We start from the raw sequence: 22284 nt of genomic DNA on the forward strand, positions 1-22284 counted from the left end.
TGGCAGCCTCTCCTGGCCTCTCTGGGCTTTCTAATCCACCCTGTAATTTTCTTGTCAAATGAGTTACATATTGGGCTGGGTAGGACATATTTTACAATGAGTTGTCTCAGCTGAGCGAGCCCGTGACTTGCATAAGTGCAGGCTGAAATATGGCCAGGGAGGGGAATTCTGCAGAAGCTGCAGTTGGAAAACACTTGGAAAATGTCTACATCTCCTAATCTCCCACCAGCCCCACAACAGCAACATGCTTCGGACATTCCTGGGGTTTGCTGAATCACATTTTCCTTGGGGAGGGAACCCAGAGCTGCTTGGGAGGATCCGTGGTTGGGGAAGAAGTTGGAGGAGGCATCGGCAGCTCTGCAAAAGAGGAAAGTGTGAGCAAGGCTGTGGTCACTCCACGTGGGGCATGTTTGAATGGCACGAATACAAGGACGCTCATGGAAGCAGGTGGCAAGGGTAGCTTGGTGGCATGGCATGGCACAGGGGACCTGGCTGATCTTGTCATCACTGTTTCATCTTTCCTTTGTGCACACACACTGAGGCCACAGCCCTGCTGGAGGCACGTGCTCAGGGATGGGGCAGCGACAGCACTGCCTGCCAGTGCATCACCCCAAACAACAGTTGGCCACCCGGGTTGCTGTGAGGGTGTTGCCATGCTGCTCAGGAACGGCGGCGCCTGATGCATCAGGATGGAGCCTCCACCCCCAGATTGGTATCAGAGGACACAGGCAGCCGGGGCGTGCCATGCTGATGGTTAAATTAGCTGGAACAAGGTCTGCAGATAAGATAACAGTGGCTTTGCTGAGGAGGCTGTTTGCAGCTGGTGTCTGTGTTGTTCCTCTGGTGGAGAAGCGGTGTCCAACTCACCCAGTGCTGTGGCTGGGGGGCTGCAGGCTGGCAAGATGCGGTGTATCTTCCTGCTGAGGGGTTCCACACCTTGGCATTGGGAGTGTCAGTGAAACTACTCCCTGTACAACGAAGGAAAGGCCACATCCAGCACATCTGTACGGTGCTGCCAGACTCCCCCTAGTCAGCAGTGCCGTGGGTACCCTGAGCTCACCCCAGTGGTACCACATCATCAGCAGGGGCCCGTGTGGCACGGAGCCCTGCTCAGCATGGTTGGCAATGAGCAGCGCCCGGCTCCTCGGCGCCGGCTGTGTCACCCCCCCCGCGGCCTTGTGCCCACTCTGCTGCCCAAACGGCCTCGGACAAGGGCACGGGGGGGCTGAGATCCCCATGCTCTGTCTGGCCCTGCCAGCATGCAATGCCATGGGGACGCGGTCTGCCTGGCTGGGCTGGGAGGCTCCTACTGCAGGAGAGGGGCCAGGCACTGTGTGGTCCATGGGGAACAGGGGCCGGGGCTGAGAAGAGCTGCCTGCTGGCACCAAAACAGCCTTAAAAGGGAGACAGCTGGGGCCGGCTGTCCTGGTTGGCAGGGCCTCAGAGCAGACTGGGAGGGAAGCAGGGCTGCCAGAGAGAGGGGACGTGCCCCGTGTGCCATCTGAGCTCAGGACTCGGGACGTGGCACATCCAAAACGTGATGAGTACACATATGTGCTGCCTCAGGGCCGCAGCTCCAGCGGAAAGGACGGAGGAGACAGGAGACGGGGTGGAGGCTGCAGCCTCGCAGGCCTTGCATGACTCATGGCTGGCCTGTGAGTTCCCTCCCCGCAGGACCAAGGCTGGTGCCAGCAGGCGGTGGGCTCACAGCCTGCACCCATGGGTGGGGGCCTGGTCCTGTGGGACGAGGAGTGCCCCAGGTTCGGGTGCTGGGTCCTGGTGCTGCCTTTCACAGGACCTCTCGACCTTCCCAGCACAGCGACATGCCCTGGGGAGGATTGTTTCATGCAAAACAGACCTTTGGATAGGCTCCTCATTTCCTTCACAGCCAAACACAAAGGAACAACAAGTCCTCGCTGTTAATAAAATGACAACAGTCAGCCTCAGATGGGCAGGCCCTGTGTACTGTGCCCACGCCATTCCTGAGGCCCTGCAAGAAGGATCCAGCCCCCCACCTCCTCCCCAAGGCTACCCACAGGCAGCATGCATGGCTCCAAGGTGCACTTTTGCACTGGAGGAATGATGCAGGTCTGTCAGCTGTGTCAGCACCCAGGTGTGGTCTGATTGGGTGTGGTTAATTGATGATGCCAATCATGTCTCCAGCCCTGCTGCAGGGCTCCTGGGCTCTTCTGCAGCACTGGGGTGGGCAAGAGCCAGCAAGGAGCTGGCTGGGGGTGAGGGCATAGAGGGGTGCAGGATGCAAAGAATGTAGGAGTTGCAAGAAGTGCTGGTGGTGGGAGTGCAAGAAGTGTGGGGTGCTAAGGGAGTAGGGCAGAAGGGGTGCAAGATGCAGATAAGTGCAGGATGCAAAGTGTGCAGGAAGCAAGAGGTGCAAGATGCAAAGAGAGCAGTATGCAAGGGGTGTAAAAAGGGAAAGAAACTGCAAGAAGTGCAGAGGTGGGAGTGCAGGGGGTGCAAGGGGCACAGGTGGTGTAGGGATAACGAAAGCATGGGTTGGAGGGCACAAGGAGTGCAGGATGCAAAGCGTGCAGGAAGCAAGAGGTGCAAGATGCAAAGAGTGCTGTGTGCAAGGGGTGCGGAAGTGTAAAGAATGAAATGGACTTCAAGAAGTTCAGCTGGTGGGAGTGCAGGGGGGCAAGCAGTGTAGGGCTGTGGCATTCGAGGGGTGCAGGATGCAAAGAGAGCAGGATGTAAGGGGTGCCGAGCCCAGGCTGGCAGCACCCGGAGGTGACTCCAGCTGCGGGCGGGGCCGCACATCTGGGCGGGGCGGGGAGGAGCCCCCGAGCAATGACTCCTGCGGGGCCGGAGCCGAGCATCCCACAGCCCGTGCGAACGACGAACGGAGCCGAGCCGAGCTGACACCATGCCCAAGTGTCCCCGCTGCCAGAAGGAGGTCTACTTCGGTAAGGGATTCCTTCTCCCCCGTCCCCCCACCGGCTCCTGCTACCTGCCTGTCCTGGGTGCTGCAGGCTCTAGAGGTGTCCCACCGCTGTGCGCCCCTGTGCTGTGTCTCCCCGGCATGCCTTGGATGGCCCCCTAAATCCACCAGAAGTGAGGGGCTGCGGGGTACCCCTAGCCTGCCCAGGGTAGCTCAGCACAGTGCTTGAGCCCTGCTCTCTCCCCGCAGCCCTACCAGCCCTACCCAACCTTGCAAGGTGGGCTGCAAGGGGCTCAGGGTGCATGACTGTGCCCTTGGTGAGCACCGTGATGGTCTCTGTGGCTTTGTGCAGCGGGAAGGTGGCTGAGCTGTTTTGAACCTGTTGGGTTTCTGCGTGCTGCGGGGCTTGGCGTGAGTGCGCTGCCTCCAAACTGGGGCTGAAGCGCCATGTTCTGCTCCTTCGGGTGCTGTTGTCCTGTTGTTTCACTCAAGATTTGAGCTGAAGCAGCCAGGTTGCAGCGGCCAAACCTCCTCGTTTCCCCATTTGAGTTTGCTGTGGATTGCTGAGAGCAGTGTGTGTGCATCTCTGTACTTAATTTCCTTGAGATCAGTGACCTGAGTACCACGACTTTTGCACTCTGCCTTATTTCTGCTCTGCCTGTGGGTGCGCCGCAGCTTCCACTTCTGCTGGAGAAATCTCATGCTGAAACATGAGGTTGAAGGGTCAGGGATAAAGGTTTCCCCATAGCTGTTCTCTGTGTCAAACAAATCCATCTGCTGGTGATGCCCATCTCAGGGCAGCGCTGGGGTGACTCTGGCCCTACAGCTGGGACACGGCTTTGGCTGAGCCCATGCCTGCAGCCAAGAAGTGAGGTCGGCTCACATGAGATTGCTGTGCCTGCAGGTGTGGCCGTGGCAGTGCAGGGACCATTCGACCAAGGAGGGGTTGGGCCCTGCTCTTATCAGCTTGCTCTTATGAAATTGGCACAGTTAGTGCAGAGGAGGCTTCAGAAGTGGCTGGAGCCATAAGCTCATTGCATGGAGATAGGGAGTGCTGGGAGAGGAGGCAGAACAACCCCTGCTCCAGAGTTCCCTGGGTCCTTCCTTGGGTGTGCCTTGGGCTGCTTTGGGACAAACTGAGTCTGCAAAGAGCAAGGGCTCCTCTTGCACCCAGTTGGCACCCAGGCAGGACACAGGAGGCTCTTTGTGCTGCACGGGGCTGCCTCGTGCCATTGGGCGCTGCCCCTTCTTCCACCTCTGCAGCTGCTGGCTGGCTCCTTGCATAAGCTGCTGTGGGCAGATATGGATCCCAAAGAAACCCTTTCCTTGACTGCCTTTTGCAGACAGGGATGAATGCTTGGAGCTGGCTGTGGCTGGGTTCCTGTAGAAAGCTCTGCTTTATCACTTAATAAATCCCCAGGGGTGCAACTGCCAATAGCAAGAGCACATACGTCTACAGAAAATACTGCAGAAACAACCTCCTCCCCTGCTGGGCTGCAATTAGAAGCCACATTGCTTTTTCCCCTCTCCACAAACATGTCCTGGCCCAAGCCAGCAGCGTGCTGTTCCCCAAGCCCTGGCCTGGCTCTGGCCCTGCTGTGGTTAGCAATGGCACCAAATCAGTGCTGTCGCTGCAGCTGGTGATAGGGAGGGTGCAGTGGTGGCTTTGCTGCACCCCCTGTCTGATACCTGTCCACCACCACCTTTACCCCATCAACCATAGGGGAGTTTGGGTAGAGGAGCTCTGTTTGGCCTGGAGAAAATCATCCCCATGCAGGCTGATGTTGGAAGGGAGAGATGCCCAAATCTTCTCTGTCAGACTGGTGAAAGTGGTCTGTCCTCAAATGGGGCAGCCACCATGTTCAGGGTAAGCACCCTTGGCAGTGTTGTGCCCCAGGTTTGGGTTTGGGGTCCTGTGTGTGCAGGCTTGGGTTTGGCACTTGCAGGACTTCTGCTCTGGGCAAGAAGACTGGGAAAGTAGCCCCAAATCTTTCATCCTCCCTAGCGCTGGCAGCAGGGGCCAGCCTGCCTCAAACAACTTGTGCTTGGTCAGAGCCTTGGCTAACCCATCTCTTTCCATGGCAGCTGAGAAGGTGACTTCTCTGGGGAAGGACTGGCACCGGCCCTGCCTGCGATGTGAGAAGTGTAATAAGACCCTGACATCCGGGGGGCACGCAGAGGTAGGTCTGGTGCCTGGGAAGCACCCACAGAGCAGGGTGGGTGCAGCCAGCAGGGCGCAGGGACTGATACTCTCCTCTCTTCCTGCAGCATGATGGCAAGCCCTACTGCAACCACCCCTGCTATGCTGCCTTATTTGGACCTAAAGGTAGGGTAAATTGGGGCTGGGGGCTTGGGAGGGGGAAGGGAGTCAGGGATCTTAGCCCCTGACTCTCCACAGCAGTGCATCCTGCAGCACTGCTGATCCTGCTCCAATTTCTTTCAGGGTTTGGCCGGGGAGGAGCCGAGAGCCACACATTCAAGTAGAGTTCAGGTTGGTGCTTCCCCTCAGTGCTCATCTGTTCACATCCGTGCTCAAGATCGTACTGCTGGGTGCCAGCTCCCTTCTGCCAGCCCCAGCAGCCTTTGCCACTGCTTGGCTCCAGCAGTGGGTGCCTTACTTTGAGGCTTGTCGGCAGAGATGGAGTCTGTCCCAATGCACTGCTGTACTGAGGATGTCCTTCTCTTCCATCCCTCTTCAGGTCTGATTGACAGATCTCCCTTTGCAGCCCGAAGACAGCACAAATCCACTGCAACAGACATGCCTTCTCGTCCCTCATCACTCTGTAATCAAATAGCACGTTAAAGCAATAAGTAACCCAGGATGGGGCGGAGAGGGGCTCCGCTCCAGAAGGAGCTGCAGGGTGGGAGGTTGGATGCTGCTCCATAGGAAATTCAGTCGCTGAGGGCTGCCTGGAGAGAAGACCACACCTGGCCAGCCAAACCCAGCCCTGCTTCTGTCACCTGGCTCTGCAGTAGGGCCCATCCTTGTATTCCCAATCTTTAATAAACCCCGAACAACCATTGCTTACTCCATGTCATGGCCTTATTTTTTTTTTTATACCAGGGATTCAAGGGACTTGCTGACAAAGGACCCAACAAGGGCAGAATTGTGGGATGAGGTCTGGAACACTGTCCCTAGAGCCTCCGGTATTCCCAGATCCAGTACGTGGCTGGGAGCCAGGCTTGGAGCTCCATGGGGCTGGGCAGGCTCCTGCTGCAAGGCAGTGCAGGATGTGCCAAGAAAACAGTTATTTGCTGCCTCCTCTCTAGCCAGTCATACAGAAAGGCTGCGTCAGGCAGGGGTTAGCAGCAGGGCAGGGTGAGGCCCTGCCATTGGTGAGAGTGAAGGTGCGGTATTACTGAGCAGGAGCTGGCTCTGAGCCCCTTGCTCTCCGTTTCAGCCTCTTTTTTTTCCAGCCTCTTCCCTGAAGGAAGAGCAGTACTGACAGATGCAAGAGGTGTTGGCTGTTTCAGTAGTGGTTTCCCTAACACGAACCACCCCATTTACATGTTCTGATATGCTTCACACCACATGCAGCTATTTTTTTCCGTGCTTTACACATGCATTTCTTTAGAAACTGCAGTATTTTCTGTTACGCTAGCATTACTAGGATCTGGCCGAACCCTGCAAGATCAGAGGTACATGCCTGGTACCAAAATCTTTGCTGATAGAAACAGTTCCATCTGATAAACATCTTAAAACTTTCTATGTATGTGTCAGAAGTCTTTCCCCAGCCCCACATCCTCTTCCCCTGTGAGTGTAGTTGTACTGAAGGAGAGCTGCTCGCCTGCACAGAGCTCCTGAATGATGCATAACGGGCTGCCTGTGCTGGATGGGGCCTTATTCAGTCTCCTGGTGCCTTCTTACCTGTTGCTTTTCCCACTCCCCCCTTGCCACGGCACTGAGGTGGCTGGGACAGCTCCCAGCACCTGTAGAGACATGGGAACAAAAGGGGCTGGGATATCTTGAGCAGGCTCCAGAGATGAGCCTTAAGATAATAGTTCCTGCTGCAAAAAAGCTCCCTCTGGCTGCCCTGTCTCTGTGTCCATGCTCTCACAGAGACAAGTAGCCCTGGACTTGCTGGGCATACAGCTCTCCCAGCTTACTGCTGGCACTGGGCAGAACCCAGTTCAGTGCTGTGAGCTTGGGCAGTTCAGGCTCAGGTCACATCTGGAAGGAACTTTGGTCAAAGAAAATACATGGTAATTGATTTTACATTCACCTCGTTCTTTGGAGAGGAAGAAACAGCTGCATGGTGTTTGGAAGGGAAGCCAGACGTGCAGCGGGAGGTGGGTTGCCAGCAGACACAAGCTTGTGCCAGGAAGGGGGAGCAGGATGCTGAGTTGAATTCCTGGCTTTATGGGGGAGCAGCTGAGGGGTGACACTGCCATCATAGGTCAGGGCAGCCCCGGGGTACCAATCTGGGCATGAGGTGATCTCCAGCAAAGTCTGAACCCCCATGTTGGTGACGTGAGGCATCACAGTTGCTGACCCAGAGGACGGGGCAGCACTTCCTCTGACATTATTACGGAAGCTGTGGCTGAGATCAATGGTGCTTGTGGATTGTTGAGCGTTGGTTGCTATAAACACTTCTTCAGTGACAAAGAAAACAAACAACATCACCCGTTTCTCTGGCAGTTCATGTGGGCGAGCCCGAAAGTGTGGGCTAGGGAAGCAGAAGAGGTTTTAGCAAAGGATAGGAAACAGGATGGGCTCAGAAACTGAACTGCTGCGGTTTCACTCTATGCTTTGTGGTTTCCTGCACAGAAGAAAAAAGGAGAGGGGGACTGAAAGAGAGTGAGGGGCCCTCGGTTCGGCTGGTCCCCAAGGGGTAGCTGTGCTGCGAGGGATGTTGTGTTCTGCTGCAGAGCCCAAGCAGGAGACTGCAAGGACCAGCTTGGGACACCTGATCTGGCCCTGAATGCTCTCACCTGCTGTAGGCTGATGTCAGCATTAGAGCAGGTGTGTCCCTGTGCCTACAGACGGCCAGGAGACAGCATGAGCTGGGAGCCCGCAAACAGCATGCTGCCATCTGAGTCCCCCTCCAGAGGCTGTGCCCCGCAGCTGGCCTCAGGCACTGGTGTGGCATTTCACCTTCTCTCCTTTTATTTTCAAGTAAATTGAGAGTTTAAAGGGAGAAGACAGCAAGAATTTCCCACCAAACCTCTGTGCCTGTCTTTGGTGGGCCCTGCTTTAAGGGATCAGTGCACAGAGTGCATTCACCATTGTGCAGAGAAACATTTTGCTGTCGAAGTTAAAAGGGTGAAGCTCCTGAGAACTGCAAGCCTGCAGATGTTTTTATTTTAATGTCTCATAATCCTTCCTGGTTTATTATACTGGAAGTGCAGACCCCGCACTGAGGGCCTGAGACACCAACGCCTGTGTTAAGCATCTGAAGCATCCGTCTGCCGGGAGCTGACCTCGGATTTTGGCACCACAGGACATTGTGCTGCGTTTGGGAAAATCCATCTTACTGCAGCTATTATTACAGTCCCCGTTGGGGACCTGCCGACCTGTGACTGCCGTGTGATGTGAAGCTCGCTAAAAAACACGTGTGTGCAGTGCTGTGGCAGCCAGGGAAGGGGCCGCTGCCTCTGGGCTGTTTGCTGAGCTGCTGAGGGAGGGAGGAGAGCGGCTGCAAGGGAAGCACGGCTGGATGCACGGCCTGAGGGCCTGGCAGGAGATGAGGGGAAAAACAGTGAAAAAAAAAAAGGAAAAGGAGCTGGGTGTTTTCTCAGGATTAGGGCTCGCACCCCTTGGCACCGAGGAAGCCACCACGGCCTTTATTGTGCGCAATCGGTGTGAGGCAATGGGACGCAGCACGTTGCCATGGCACAGCAACAGCAAACACGGCCTCAGCCCCACTGAGTCACCGGGTGGCAACGGCCCCTGCTAACCGCATGGGGACAAAGCTGCGGCACCGGGAGGAAGGGGGAAGGAAGCGGCCTGCTCGAGGACGGCCATCTCTGCCCTCTCCCTGCAGGCCTGGACTTGGGGCTTTGCCCCTCATTCGGCGCGCAGTGCTGCGGGTGAAGCACGGCACAGCTCCTCCTGCCTGCGCGGCGCCGTGCAAGCGCTTTGGGTGTGGCCACGAGGTCAGGACCAAGCGGCTTTCCGCCCGCCCGCCCGCCCTGTAGGGGTCGCTGCAGCGCCCGCTCGCGCAGAGCGGAAGGGGCGGCGCTGCGCATGCGCAGCGCTAGGGGCGGGAAGCGGCGGGCGCTGCGCTGCGATCCGATGCAACGGTGCCGGGCGCTGCCCGGAGCTGTCGGAGCGCTGTGCCGGGCTCTGCCGCCCCGTGCCCGGCTCGCTCCCGACGTCCTGCGCCGCGCCAGGTTCGACCGGCCGCAGGCGGTGAGCCCGGGGCGCGACCCTCCCTCCCTTCCTCCCTTCGGAGCCCGTGTGGCGCTGCGCTTTACGAGGGCTGGCTGAATTCTAGCGGCGTCTCTGAGTGGGGCTGTGCTGTGCCGCACGTGGCCGTGTGCCAGCAGCCGTTCCTCGTGTTCTTTTGCAGACGCTGGATTTCTGGAGGCTGCTCTATGTTCTCTTGAAACAAATCCACGGAGGCAAGTGGACCGAGTCGGATGCCATAGGTAACAGCAGCCTGGCAGATCACCGTTTCCATCTGTGCACTGGGGCCGTTAAGCACTCCCTGTGTAACTGCTTTACACCACTGCCTTACTGTTGCATCATGGCTGTGCTCTGGTTTGCCTCCATTATCCAGGAAATGGGGTGTTCTTGCATCTCACAGGGTCTCCTGTTTCCCTTGGACGTTTCCCTGCATCTAGAACTGCAGTGGTCATATGCCTTATTCTCACTGTGACAAAGCACTGCTGGTTTCTTAAATAACACCATTCCTGCCTTCAGAATACCTGCCTTCAGGCGTCTGTTTGAAGATACCTCTCCAGAGCCCTTTTGCTGTGGGAGGCATCTTCGAGGACGGGTTCATCTGTGATGGACATGCTTTCCCAAACACACTGATACTACTTAGAATCAGCCCTCAAAAGTTAAAAAAAAACAAACCAGTGCAAATCTTAATCCTAAACTGGAACTCTGGTGGCTCTAGGGATAGTGAAAAAAAAGCTAAGCATTGTGGCTGATTTCTCATGAGGAATGTGAAGCCAAGTCAGTGCAGTTCAGCTGTTAGCTCAGCAGGAAATCAGCATGGTTCTGTTACTCACAGGACTGCTATTTTTCGTTTGTCTGGTATGCCTTTTCCACTCATCTGCAGTCTGCTGCGTGTGACTGTGTGGTAAGTCAATGTACTGGCTGTCCACCACAGTTTTGTGAGGCTGCAATCTCAATCCTGGCTGCTCCCATGCTAATTGCTAGTAATGTTTGGAGGCAGGATTTCCATATGCACATGGCAGGTTTCTGGCTCTAAAGACAGCAAACCCTATCAGTGCTGGTTGAGTGTCAGGGAAGAGTGCGTGGTTCTGCACAGAACTGCTGAACTGTTTTGGAAGAAACTTGTTTAGTCGCAACTTGCTGATTAAGCCTGAAATTCAGGTTGTGTAGCTGTACTGCTGTTCAAAATATGCTAACTACCTTTGCTTGGCTGAGAGAATGAGTTGCCTGGTGTAGATAGGAACAATATTTTACTTCTTTTTTCTCTGTCCTTGCTCCAGAGCAATTGTGGTTTTTCACAATTTATTGCATGGAAATGAAATGGAAGACTTGAGCTCGAGGACTAAATAACTTTCTCAGGAGCATGTAGGAAAGTGAGAAGATGAGACCGATTCCTCCAATTCAAGCATAGTGTTTGGTTTGGGCTTCCCTTTCTTTGCTGGTTTTGTGCAACCTATTAATTATCTTGTCTGAAAACTAGGAGGGGACACTTGCTGTATCTCAGAGGAAGGCTGCGAAGCATCATTCTCTGTGAGTGTTGCTGTGTTTGTAGGCATAGGAACAGCCTTCTGGGAAAGAAAAGCAATACTTGTGGACTTGTGCTTTTTATTTTTTTGTAAGCTAAAAGTTCTCCCAATGGAAAAGCTCTGAACGAAACGAGGATAGAATGCTCTTCTTGATTTTACAGGACAGAGTTTTATATAGGCGTTGTTCCTTTAATTTGGGAAATCCTTTCGTTCAAGTTGCTTTCCAAGCTGCGCTCCTAGTGCATGTTTCTGTTTCAATTAATGGTTTTTATTAGGTTTGGAGCTCATTATGTAAGTGAATTTTAGGGAAGATTAACATTTGCTTTGAACAGAATAGCTGCTGGGCATTCTCTTTTTGTGGCTGTAATGTGATGCTGTTTAGAAAAACATTCTGCATTGTGTTTTTAAATGGCTGATGGATTTTAGTGTCCCTGTGGCAGAAAATGAAATATTTGAAAAATATTTTTCATGCAAGAAAATACATGCAGATGGATGTTTTAAAATGTGGGAGCTCTTGTGTTCTTTCAAAAGCAATGCAGAAACACCACATCTTTCAGTTGGTGGTTATTAAATTCTGCAAGTTTTGCTTTCTCCTTCTGGAAGAGTCTTTTCTAGTAAGAAGCATGCATTTAGAAGCAGTTGACACACCACAGCCTCTTAAACATGTCAGGTTTCCCCTCAGAGGAGTACAAGTGGAATTCAGCTGTGCAGTGGCACTGTAACCTCACTGATGAAGTCAGTCAGGGTTCGTGGCTTCATGCAGTTCTTTTTTCACAGAGGTTGAGAAGTGGTGGACTTGGCTAACAGCCACACCAGGCAGTGGTGCAGTGTGCGTTTTGATAGTTGGAAGAGATGGTTCTTTTGCAGAGCTGCAACTCATTTTTTCTCGTACGAGGAAGAGGTCTGGGGCTGCAGTATAGCTCTTTGTTTGACAAATGAAGCAGAAAATGATGTTCTGCAGCAGCAGTTGTTTCCCACAGTGCCACCACCTCTGCAGGTGTTTCTTGCCTGAATGTGTGCAGTAATGTATCTCTGTCTGCTCTTGTATTTGATTTAGTCCCTTTCCGCCTCAGTCTGTGGGACTAATGCCTAACCCTTATTTGAGTACCTTCTTGTAATTCATCGAAAATAGCCTGTGGGATTTGTAAAGTGGAAGAGCACAGCTTGAGCACAGTTTTAAGAGAACTGAACCCTGAGGCTCATCCACAGTTTGGCTGTACGTGCTGAACTTGCTTTTATAAATAATGTGCATGCGGAAAGGAATTAATTGGAAAGACTGTGTGGGTCTTTCTATATAGATTACCTAATCCTAATAAAATGCCAGAAGAAAATGTTGGCAAAGAGGGGATATTTGAGTGACTGGCGTTATCTGCTATCTGCGTGGTATTTTTGCCTTCTCTCTTGGCTGCACATTTTGGAAGAATCCATCTTGTTGTGTGGTAATTATATAGTTTTGAGTGCCATTAATCTGAGGATCATATCCTTACAAGGCAGAGCATTGCAGAGATAAGGAAAACTAAGTGGCTTCTGTAAGGTCCTTCAGCCCTCCTGGAAGGGCTGTGTGAGCCCCTGCCCCTGATCCACACCTTGGCTGCATGCCCACAGCTGCTGCCTAATGCCCACACCAGGTACCTCCTTGTTAGGAGGGCAGTTTGTTGCAGAGAGACAGCTGAAATGGGGAGGTGAAGGGTCAGAGCAACTCCCTCAGTCAGGTGGTGAATTGCCTTGGTGCATCTGGTCCTGAATGAGGAGGGAAATGACAAAAAAAGGGGGAAAAAACGAACAAACAAAACCCCCTAGCTTGCTCTCTATTCCTTCTCTTTGTTAGGTGATTTCTTGGGGAGCTCCTTGAACTGCAGATGGCAGCACATCATGCTTCTTTGCTTCAAGAGGGAAGGAGAATAAGTACTGATGATCCTCCTTCCCCATGGAGTACTTCTGCCTTTACCTGTTATGGCAGTTTGTTTCTTGGCAATGACAGATGTGCAAAGAAAAGGAAAGGGAAGCTAAAAAACCTGGCTAATATGAGAATGTTCAAGGGTGATCAAAACAAAATTCCTAAGAACTGAGTGCTCCCTGTGATATATCCATGGCCAGATTTTTAGGCATCTGCAGAAATAGTATACAGAGTCATGTTGGTGTCTGGGTTTGTCTGTAGTGCAGAAGCAAGCTAGGTTTAAAACCAGTTGTCTGAACTGTGGTCAGTGTTTCTGTCAGGAATTCATTTATAGCTTTCATGTGGTCAGTCATATATTCCTGCTCCTAGATGTACAGTGACGTGCATGGCATTTCCAGCTCTGCATTTGCACCGAGGAGCACTCTGGAAATAGGCATCTCCTTAGGGATCCACACTGCCTGTTCTCTTAAAGCTGTTCAAACAGAACACAAAGGGCTTGATGGCTCTTAGTGCCTATCAGTTCCTCCCAGCCTCAGCACAGCTGCAGCAGTGTACTGCCCCTATATTGTTACTGGCACGGGACGCTTTGGGTTATAGCTCCTCACTCTGTCTTGGCTTTGTACTATTTCATCAGGTAAGAGCCCCTTAATGTTTCTCAAATCAAGTTAAATCAACCACTTTTCACTGTGAGATTCCCTCATAATTAACAAATTCCTTTTGAGAGCAATGCTTTTTTTCCCCTTTGTTTTTGTTTTGAAGTTGGTCATGCTGTGCTTTTTGAGCTTCAGCAGTCAGTGCCAGACAAAGACAGATCACAGTGTGTGTGACTGTTGAGGGATGGTTCCAGCACAAGTGGCCAAGGAGCAGGAAAACCAGTGTGTAATGTGATGAATGAGTATGCTAATTAAGGACAGCAGTGACAATCCCTGATTGTGTGAGGGCTGTACCTTTTGTTGGGATGTGTGCATGTACCTTTTTTTTTTTTTTTTGAAGCTTTACAGAATAGGTGAAGAGCTTTCTTCCTACTTTTGGAAGGATGCCTCAACTGTATCAAACTGAAGGTTCCTCTGGCTCCAGCCAATAGTGACAGCTGTTGAAAATGGATGGCCAGGATTATGGACAAAACCAGGGACGCTTCCAGGAGGTTATTCTTTCAGCTTCCAGAAGTTTTATTTGCCCACATTATCATTTCTTAAAATGCTGTTATGTACTTGTGGTCTTGTTCTTTCCCTTAGTTTTTCTCAAGTCTTCTGTAGCCCTTCTGGGACTGAAGAAATGGAGGAATACTGTGAGTTTGAGCAGTGGGGTCATGGTGGATAGAGTCAGCAGTATTATGTCCCTCACTGTATTCTGTCAGATTTTCTTTCTAGATTGCTTGCATTCAGTCTCCTTTTGTATGCTCAGGGAGGTGAGTAATATTGTCAGAAAAATTGTATAAGCCAAGATAGCGTGTAGTGGTCAGCCCTGAGCCTGCTACCATGTCAGTAGAGTTTGAATTGTTCTTTTCCCTTGTGTGCATCACATCTGCTACTCTAATGCTTGGACTCACTAAGTTCTGCAGTTTTTCATAATCTGCTTTCTGTCATTATCCCATTGCCTCTGTGTCATTTTGAGTTAGTTGAACAGCAGAGGTTTAGCTCGTAGCCCTCTTGTGAAACCACTGTGTGTTCCTGCCCTCTGATTCTTAACTGCTAGTCACTTGTTGCTGATGCAAGCCCATCTACTGGCTTTTTCTTCTGCTAGTTGAATGCCTTTGGGAAAGCTAAATCTGCATCAGCTGAAAGGTCCTTAACTACTCACTGATTGTTGCCTTCATAGAACTCCGGCAGTGTATTCAGCAGGACATCTTCATACAGCTACTGTTGCTTCTTCCCAAGCAATACTGGTTATCATCGTGGCCCTTAATTGTGTTCTTTATTACAGTTTTGACTACTCAGTGCAGAGCTGAGGCTTGCTGGTCAGAACCTGTTTTTATAATAATTTTATCTTCCTTTCCTCAGTATTTCACAGTTCTGTAGTGCCTGTCTTGTAGCTGTCAGGAAAAATTTGCTGGTGTGAAGGAATATGAATTGGAGCATTTCTGAGAGTTAAATAGTCCATGCTGCACACATTGCTGCTCACCAGGTTGCATTATCTCTGCCTGCCCACTGCTGCTTAGAGATTTGAGACTCCTATCTCCAAATTCCTGTTTCATTCAGGAGTCAAGTGACTCAGAGTATTTACTAATTCATAGCGCGCTTGGTGGCTCATAAAAAATGGATGGGTGAGTTGGAGTCTTGGTGTAGTGGGGATGGCTATTTATCTGTTTTGCTTTTGTTAATCTCCAAGAGGACACTACTGGCCTACTACAGTCTCAACTTTGAATTTCCTCTTTTCCTTTAGTAGTAGTTCCCGTAGGTCCAAACAGGGAAGCATAAAGAAGTTTTTCCCATTACCTTCTTCCTTTTTAATTTGCTGATTAAAGTGCTCCAGTCTCTGCTGCCCTCTATTAGCCTTAGGCTTGGTTAAAAATCTTGCTCTCAGAGACAGCAGCAGTTTCTGGAACCAAACAGGTGAACGCGCTGAGTAGCACAGTGTGTTATTCTCAGTTGTTTTCTTCTTTTCAGATACCCAAATTAGGTTTGTCAAATCGGTGTTGTGGTACCACGGCTATGGCAGGCCAGAACTTTATCAGCTCCCCTCGGATGGCTCAGCAGGAAGTCGAGAGCTGCTGCTGGCATTTTCCTGGCTGCTGCACAGGGTGAACCTCTTGGAACGGCTTTTGGCTCGGAACAGAGTGAAAACAGGGGATGAAACCTCTGTGTGCATGGTGAGCATGCTCGTGTCCTTCCGCCTCATCCATCCGTGCTATCACTAGTGTACTGCACACTGGGGGGTATCTTGGGAACTTGACAAGTAAATACCCTGGCTTAAAAGAAATAAAAATACTGGAGCCTGTTTACTTTCCCTTCCCTAAACTTTGTGCAGGTGATTTGAGTTCCCTCTTTTTCTCAAACTCTCTTCCCTACATGAGTGCTGTGATTTTGGTTTCTTGCAGTATAGATGAGATCAGTGTGGAGGAATGGAGGTAAGTGAATGTTGTTGGTCTCTGTTGCCAGACAGTAGGCAAACAGGTTATTTCTGAAGTCTGGGGCTGTTGGCATTGGGTGGAACAAGTAATCCTAAGGCAAACAGTATTAAAAAGCATCAAGATCTCAAATGGCAGCTGCTATTGTTGGGGTAACTAATGGCCTTTTAGCTTCCTTAAGAGGTTGATGAGATATGCTTGTGTTTCCATAAATAAAAAGATATTAGCGTATGGAAAGCCTGCTCTGAAGTAGGCTCAGGATAACTGTGTCTCTACTTTGGCTACAATGTACATGATCAGGGAGGAGGAAAAAAAAAAGCAAAAAACCCAAGCCCGCAGCCTCATAGAAGTAGTATTATCAAATTTTATAATTTTACACCTGTTCCTTGTGTTTAAGAGCATGTATTACTATACAGACATTTGCTTTGGTATATAAACTGAGGAGCCGAGAAGCAAATGTGGTGCATTTTTCCATGTTTTTACTGTCTCTGCTCTTGACATAGTGGAACACAGACTGAGTTTATGCTGATCCCCTCAGTGTGTTAACGTGGTTGAGGTCCCTCTAGATGGATGTAAATTTGTTCTAAGTCATCTTCATCTATTAGATGTTAATTGCTGGTAAGTCTGGTTCTGAATGATAAGCTCACAGAACTGTCTCATTCCTTGGCAAAGGACAGTGTAGGTGATGAGTCCCACCTGCTTGTGTCTGGTAATGTTTAAGACCTTGTGTTCTACATGCCCATGTAGATGTGCTCCCCTAGGCTGCGGACTGCATCTTTTCAGTGTTAGTTAGGGGCAGTTCAGTTACAGCTCTTAGTGGGGCTGGCCAGCCTGCCAGGAACAGAACCTCTGCTCCCGAGTGGAGGATTTACCACCTGAATTCCATCCAGCACTTGCTCCTGTTGAGAACCTGCAGATCTATCTGTTTGCTTTCTTTCTACCCAAAGCCCTACTTCACAAGGGAATTTAGAAGGTGAGAATCAAGCTGGAGCCCAAGCCTTGAGACCCAATCTACACCAGGAAATCTACTAGTAAGGCAACAGTCTTTGTGTTTCCCTGCTGTGGCGATAAACTTGTGACTAATGGCAGGGAGTTGAGGAAGTTACACTGTAGGTGCAGTATCCGCAAAAGGAATTCAGTGGAAAGCAATTAAAAGGGAAGAGTTGCCTTTATATCATCATTGTGAGAAAACAGACTGCACTTGTACACTGCCATTGGTTGCTTCACAAAAAAGGGAGCGGTGGTGCACTCTGGTGATCAAAAGGGCACCTCCAGACCATAGGAGAAAGACACTCGTGGTGAATGTTTTACTTTGAGCATCTCGGTTCTGTTTTGGTTGTGTGGTAGTAGACTTTTTTTTTTCTTTTAGCACATGATTTCTATCACAAAAGAGTGATGACTGTAGTGTAGTAGCGGCGTGAATTCAGGAGGTAGAAAAATGCCATATTATTTTCTCTGAAGGACTTATTTTTGCCTTGTCCAACATGAGATGAAAGAACTGTGGTGATACAACGTTATCTTGTATGTCCACACAGAGATACATGAACCATTTTGTTTACTGTTGTGCCTTTCATGTCAATTCTAATCTGCTCACCTGTGTTTCTCAAAAAGAACGCAATACGTGTTTCATATACATAACTGTCCTAAAACTGTTTGCAAAGGCTCACAAACCCAGCGAGGTTCTTAATAAGCCAGATATAAAGTTATATATATATATATATATATATATATATATTTATATTTATATATGGGAGTTGGAATTAGTGTATGTATGTAAAGATTGCACACTTTAATGACCACATTTCTTGTTTGGTGTTCATCTAGAAAGTTTTCATCATGAAACTTATGAGTAATAAAACAAATAAATGCAGTTGGTCTTAAGGAAGAAATGTTAGATTGTAATTGTGGTCCTCTTTGTGGTTCTGTACCACAAAGAAAAGAATTTCCAGGGAGAGATCTTATCATGGAGCTGATCAGCGAGGCATTACAAAACCAATACATCTGAGCAGTAAGACCCAAGCAAGTTAGGACTTAAAAGTGCGCAGTTAAGGAAATAAGAATGGGTGTGAAGGAAATGGTAGGTGGTTCAACTCCTTGTACACAACTCAGTGGACCCTGTTGTTTGCATAAAAGTGTGATAATCATTGTAGTGTTATTTTATGGAGTATCTTCATCATCAATCAGTATCTTCTCATGATGAGAGTATCTTCTCATCAATCAGAATGATGTTTTAGTTCCTAAAATTATAGTGAACAACAAGAGGTGAGATTGAAAGTTTGTTACCAGGCGTCTTGTGGGTTAAAGTACAGCCTAAACAATTGAAGTGCTGGCGCTTTGACTCTGTGCATGGTAAATAACAGGCTTTTTTCTGATACTTAAGCTGAAGTGTTGGAAGATACATAACAGATGGTACAGACATTTCTAAGCATGTCAGAGATGTAGTCTCTGCAGTTGTAATTCTCTCATTTGAATAAATGGAAGAAAAAGGCAGGGCTACTTGAAAAAACATACTTAGAGAAAGATCATAAAAGAGCATTTCTTTCTCTTTCTTCTTCATTTAAAGCAAGTGAAGTTCACAGCTGAGAAAGAGCCTGAAAAACGTTCCGTCACACAGAGCCTTTTTTAAACATACTATAAACAATTGAAAATATTTTCTTGAAAATGTTGCAAAACAACAATCCATGAAATACTATTTGGTTCCGTGCACTGCTGAGATCTCTGCCAAAATCAGCAAAGCATGAAAGCCAGCGCTTACTAACAGAGCACATCTTTTGATCTATTAGAATAAATGTGAAGAAAGCCCCCCACCTCTGTGTCTTCATCTAAAAAAATGGAACCTGAAGAGCTGCAGCATAGCAGTAGCTCAAAGGGATGCGTGTGTGGTTTGCTGTTAAAATGCTGTTGGAGATCCACAAACGTGGACTGTTGTGTGAAGGGTCTGTTGTATGAAGAGGAGAGAATGCAGCTAATCCCTAAATTAAGTGTGCAGAGATGTTCTGACCATTCTTTCAGGCTGTATTTGAAACATAGCCTACCAGCAATGAAATTGCTGATAGTGTGCCAAATACCCAACAAATCAAGGGCCAATTAAATTAATTCATTTCATTCCAGATTACCACTCTATGGCCTTTTCTTCTCCACTGTTCCTTAGCAACATGCTTTTTTTCTCTCCTGCAAATTGAACACTTCCATCTGAAGGATTTCAGCCAGTTATTTATAGAGGGACAAGGGTATGCTTGACACATGATGGACGTGGAGCTCCACTGTTGCAAGGAATTCAGAGCCTTAAGATCCTGAGCTAGGAAAAAGCATTCAACAAGCCTAATTTTACACACGCTTACATCTTCTGAGTCAAAGGTTAAGTGATATCTGAAAGTATTAGCTACGTGGTGGTAAAAGTATGATGAAAGGCTTGGGGTAGTAGGAGGTAGTGCTTAATGTATCTAATGTAATTAAAAAATAAAAATAATCTTGGAGTAGTTGTTGGCAAGGACGGATATGTTGGCACCTTGGGTGATCGTACGGGCTGACTGCTTGGATGTGTTAGGAGAATCCTTCAAGGCACCTTGTCTTATGTGGCCTCCAGTGCATTTCCCTTGCAAGGTTGGTGCTGCAGGCTGTTGTGCCATGGTCTGGGATGCTTGCTGTGGGCTGCAGCAACCTGCATTGCTGGGGGAGCTGCTGCCCTCTGCAGCCTTCTGTCCATGCCTCTCCTCCAGGTTATGAATCTTAGAGAAGGGGTGGAGGAAACAGTGAGGAGAGCTGCCTGAAGCCCTCATTGCTGTACAGGAGAGGGAGGAAGGGCAGGTAGTGTATGCTGGGCTCTGGCCTGTGGTTGCTGTAGTTGTTCATTCTGTGAATTGATAGTCCTGCTTTGTCAGCATGTTGGTGACAGCAGAGGCGATCAGTGGAAGCTCAAATCTTGCACTAATCAACTCTAGAAAAAGTAAAACAATTAGAGGAAATCACTAATTGTGTTGGTCCTGTAAAGACTGGAGTACAGCCTGAATTGGAGGCTCACATTGATTTACGATGCGTCTGTTTTGGAATTCTAGCCTATTGTTTTTGCTTTAAAGCACTGGATGATTAGTTGTTAGACATTGTCTTGAAAGGCTTTTTACACTCTCTGTGGGTTTCTGTCTCAAATAAGTACCGCAGAGATGTTGAATTTAGCATCTTTTGTTGCTTTGGGTGACTTGAGGAATAATCTTGAGTGCTGTTCATTGATTCCACATGGAAATCTTAGAGCACAAGGGAAAGTTTAAAAACAAAAAACAACCACATCTGAGTGATTCTTCCTTTTGCTTTCTTTCCTATAAAGTTGGTGGATTTTCTGGTCTATCCCAAGGTGTTTATGAGATCTCACAACCAAACCCAGTGTTCCTCCAGCAGCCACCATGTCTCCTTAATTGAGACTCTTGAGTTCTGGAGGTATGGGTTCCTCCATGAAATCAGAGTTCCTGTATCCTTTGGAGCAACTCTGCTAGTTACACTGAGTCTCTGTTGCTTAACTGTTTATGCTTGTAGCCTGCTGACATGTCACTGACAAAAGCTAGTAGAACTGTGTGATCTTCACCCAAGAAGGAACAGGAGGAGGAGGATCTTGAGAGAAACTTGATGGGAGCATTGGCTGGCCACAGTTAATAGCAAAATAATTATAATAATAATAATAAAATATAGTGTTTATGAACCTTAAAGCAGGGTATGGAACCTTAAGAATGTGAGTTCTGTTGCTCTTTTTTTTTCATTGAACCTGTAGACTTGGAGAATTCTCATGTTGTCTTTCCATTTATTTAAGAAGCAGATTATTGTTTGATATAAACTTGCTTTTTTAGCATATCAAGGCTTTTTCCAAATTTGCACAGTGGCTTGTACGGATAATAGCAATGCTCTGTGAGCAAGAGTTCCTTCTGTTCCTGGGAAAAATACTGCCTGTACTGGTATTGTTTCAGCAGCTGAAATTAATTTATGTGCCTAGTAATTTAATTATGTGTGAAGGCTGTTGAGTTTTTAGATAGGGGCAGTGATGTTACTTCCCTCATTATCACCAAGATACGGTGTATAAATACTTGTTCTTGGTTCTGCTAATTCCTTCTGTCTGCTTTTTGCCCTCTATGTGAAATTGGACTCTCCTCCCCTTTTGTGAATGCATAGTAATTAACAAACAGAGCTATTATGGCTATTGTAGCTGGAATTTGTGTATGTCTTTCTAGCTTGCCAAAGTGAACTTAGTTTCATTACTTGTAGTGTTTATTGGGAGAATGAAACTAAACATGTGTTCTGACTCTTGGGTTTGCAATTTGATTCCCCTTTTGTTTGTCACAGTCTAACTTGGCTCACTGGCTATTTCCATTATAGCATGAGCCTTCTGCCTGGTTGCTCATCTTGCTGTTGAAATGCCTTTCTCTTACAGAAATCTCATCCAGCACGGCTGTTCTTAAACCATATTGCTGTATCGAAGTGTGAAAGCAGTAGCCAAGCCTGATGCTACTCCCCAGCAGAAAAGCAGGAGGACACCTTTAGCACTAGTGTCAGTAAATATCAGTTTTCTGCTTTTTTCCCTTCTTAATGTATTACAATGTCATGGAGAGTAGGGAATTTTATTAACCTATTGATTCTTACTTGGAATCGTAATTACTTTCCAGATCTGTGCAGCCTGTATCAGCCTGTCGGCTTTCATTTTTTTGATTTGCCTCCCCTATTCCCTGTGCTTAGCACTTCTGCTTTATTCGACCTCTTGTCTTACTCAGAACTCTTACCATTTATCTGTTTTGCTACTACCACTGCCATATTACAGTAGCTGCTAATGAACACTCTTTTTAAGAGCCTGAAACCTAAATAGAGGGCACAGGATCCCTAATGGTTCTCCTGCAAAACTTCTCTCCTCTAATTTTTGCCAGAAAGCACTGGAAGACTTTTAGTTAATATTTATTATTGCTTGACACAGTGAATACACTCTTACGATTTTCTCAGACACTGTGTCAAGTTAAAACACTCTAAAAGCAATGTCTGAAATGATCAAAAAGACTTGTAATTTAGGCTTTTCGCAGCCATCATTTATTTAACTTGTTTCTTTGGGTAATGTCTGGATTTCAAATAAATACAAAATTACTTGTACCTGTGATGTTATGGCTGGTTTTGGATGGGGCTCTACCCTCAGTCACTGGAGTCATTTGAGGTTTCACAGTTGGAGCTTCCAATACTGAGTGAATACTGAGTGCAAATATGAAGGCATAGTGGTGCAGATGCACCAAGTGATGAAACCGAGTGATGTTAAAATGTTTCAGTGTCTCTCCTGCCCTCCGTTGGCAAGGAGTGGGCAGTGCCTTTTGATTTAAGTGGGAAAATCCTTCACCTCTGGTGTCCCACTTCTTAAGTGAAAAGGGTTCACTCTCATTGCAGGATCTTTGGAAAGAAATCACTTATTCCTCAGGAGATCCACATGGACGTACAAAGGAGAGCATGGCAGGCCTTCCTGCCTATGGCAGAGCTCTGCCTTACCTCTGGTCCAAGGCAGCTACTGTTTCTTCTTCTCTTTACCCCTTTCCT

The 22284-nt window shown here is 48.5% G+C and overlaps 2 protein-coding genes across 2 annotated transcripts in view; both read left to right on the forward strand.

Annotated features, from left to right (window-relative positions):
• Nucleotides 1–2803: 2803 nt before the first annotated feature.
• On the forward strand, nucleotides 2804–5932 carry CRIP1 (cysteine rich protein 1). The gene is made up of 5 exons (XM_042873709.1): nucleotides 2804–2924; nucleotides 4985–5079; nucleotides 5168–5225; nucleotides 5343–5390; nucleotides 5599–5932. Exons 1-4 carry the CDS (start codon nucleotides 2885–2887, stop codon nucleotides 5381–5383), a joined length of 234 nt encoding a protein of 77 aa, XP_042729643.1. The 5' UTR covers nucleotides 2804–2884; the 3' UTR covers nucleotides 5384–5390; nucleotides 5599–5932.
• Nucleotides 5933–9134: 3202 nt separating this feature from the next.
• Nucleotides 9135–22284, forward strand: part of TEDC1 (tubulin epsilon and delta complex 1) — a 64259-nt gene continuing 51109 nt past the window's right edge. Inside the window, exons 1-3 of the mRNA XM_042873140.1 lie at nucleotides 9135–9251; nucleotides 9412–9490; nucleotides 15275–15477. Coding sequence (XP_042729074.1) covers nucleotides 9135–9251; nucleotides 9412–9490; nucleotides 15275–15477 — 399 coding nt within the window. The remainder of the gene's footprint in view (nucleotides 9252–9411; nucleotides 9491–15274; nucleotides 15478–22284) is intronic.

This window comes from Lagopus leucura, unplaced genomic scaffold, assembly GCF_019238085.1.
Source record: "Lagopus leucura isolate 7727_CA_CO unplaced genomic scaffold, USGS_WTPT01 Super-Scaffold_100009, whole genome shotgun sequence".
In the NCBI taxonomy this organism is placed as follows: Eukaryota; Metazoa; Chordata; class Aves; order Galliformes; family Phasianidae; genus Lagopus; species Lagopus leucura.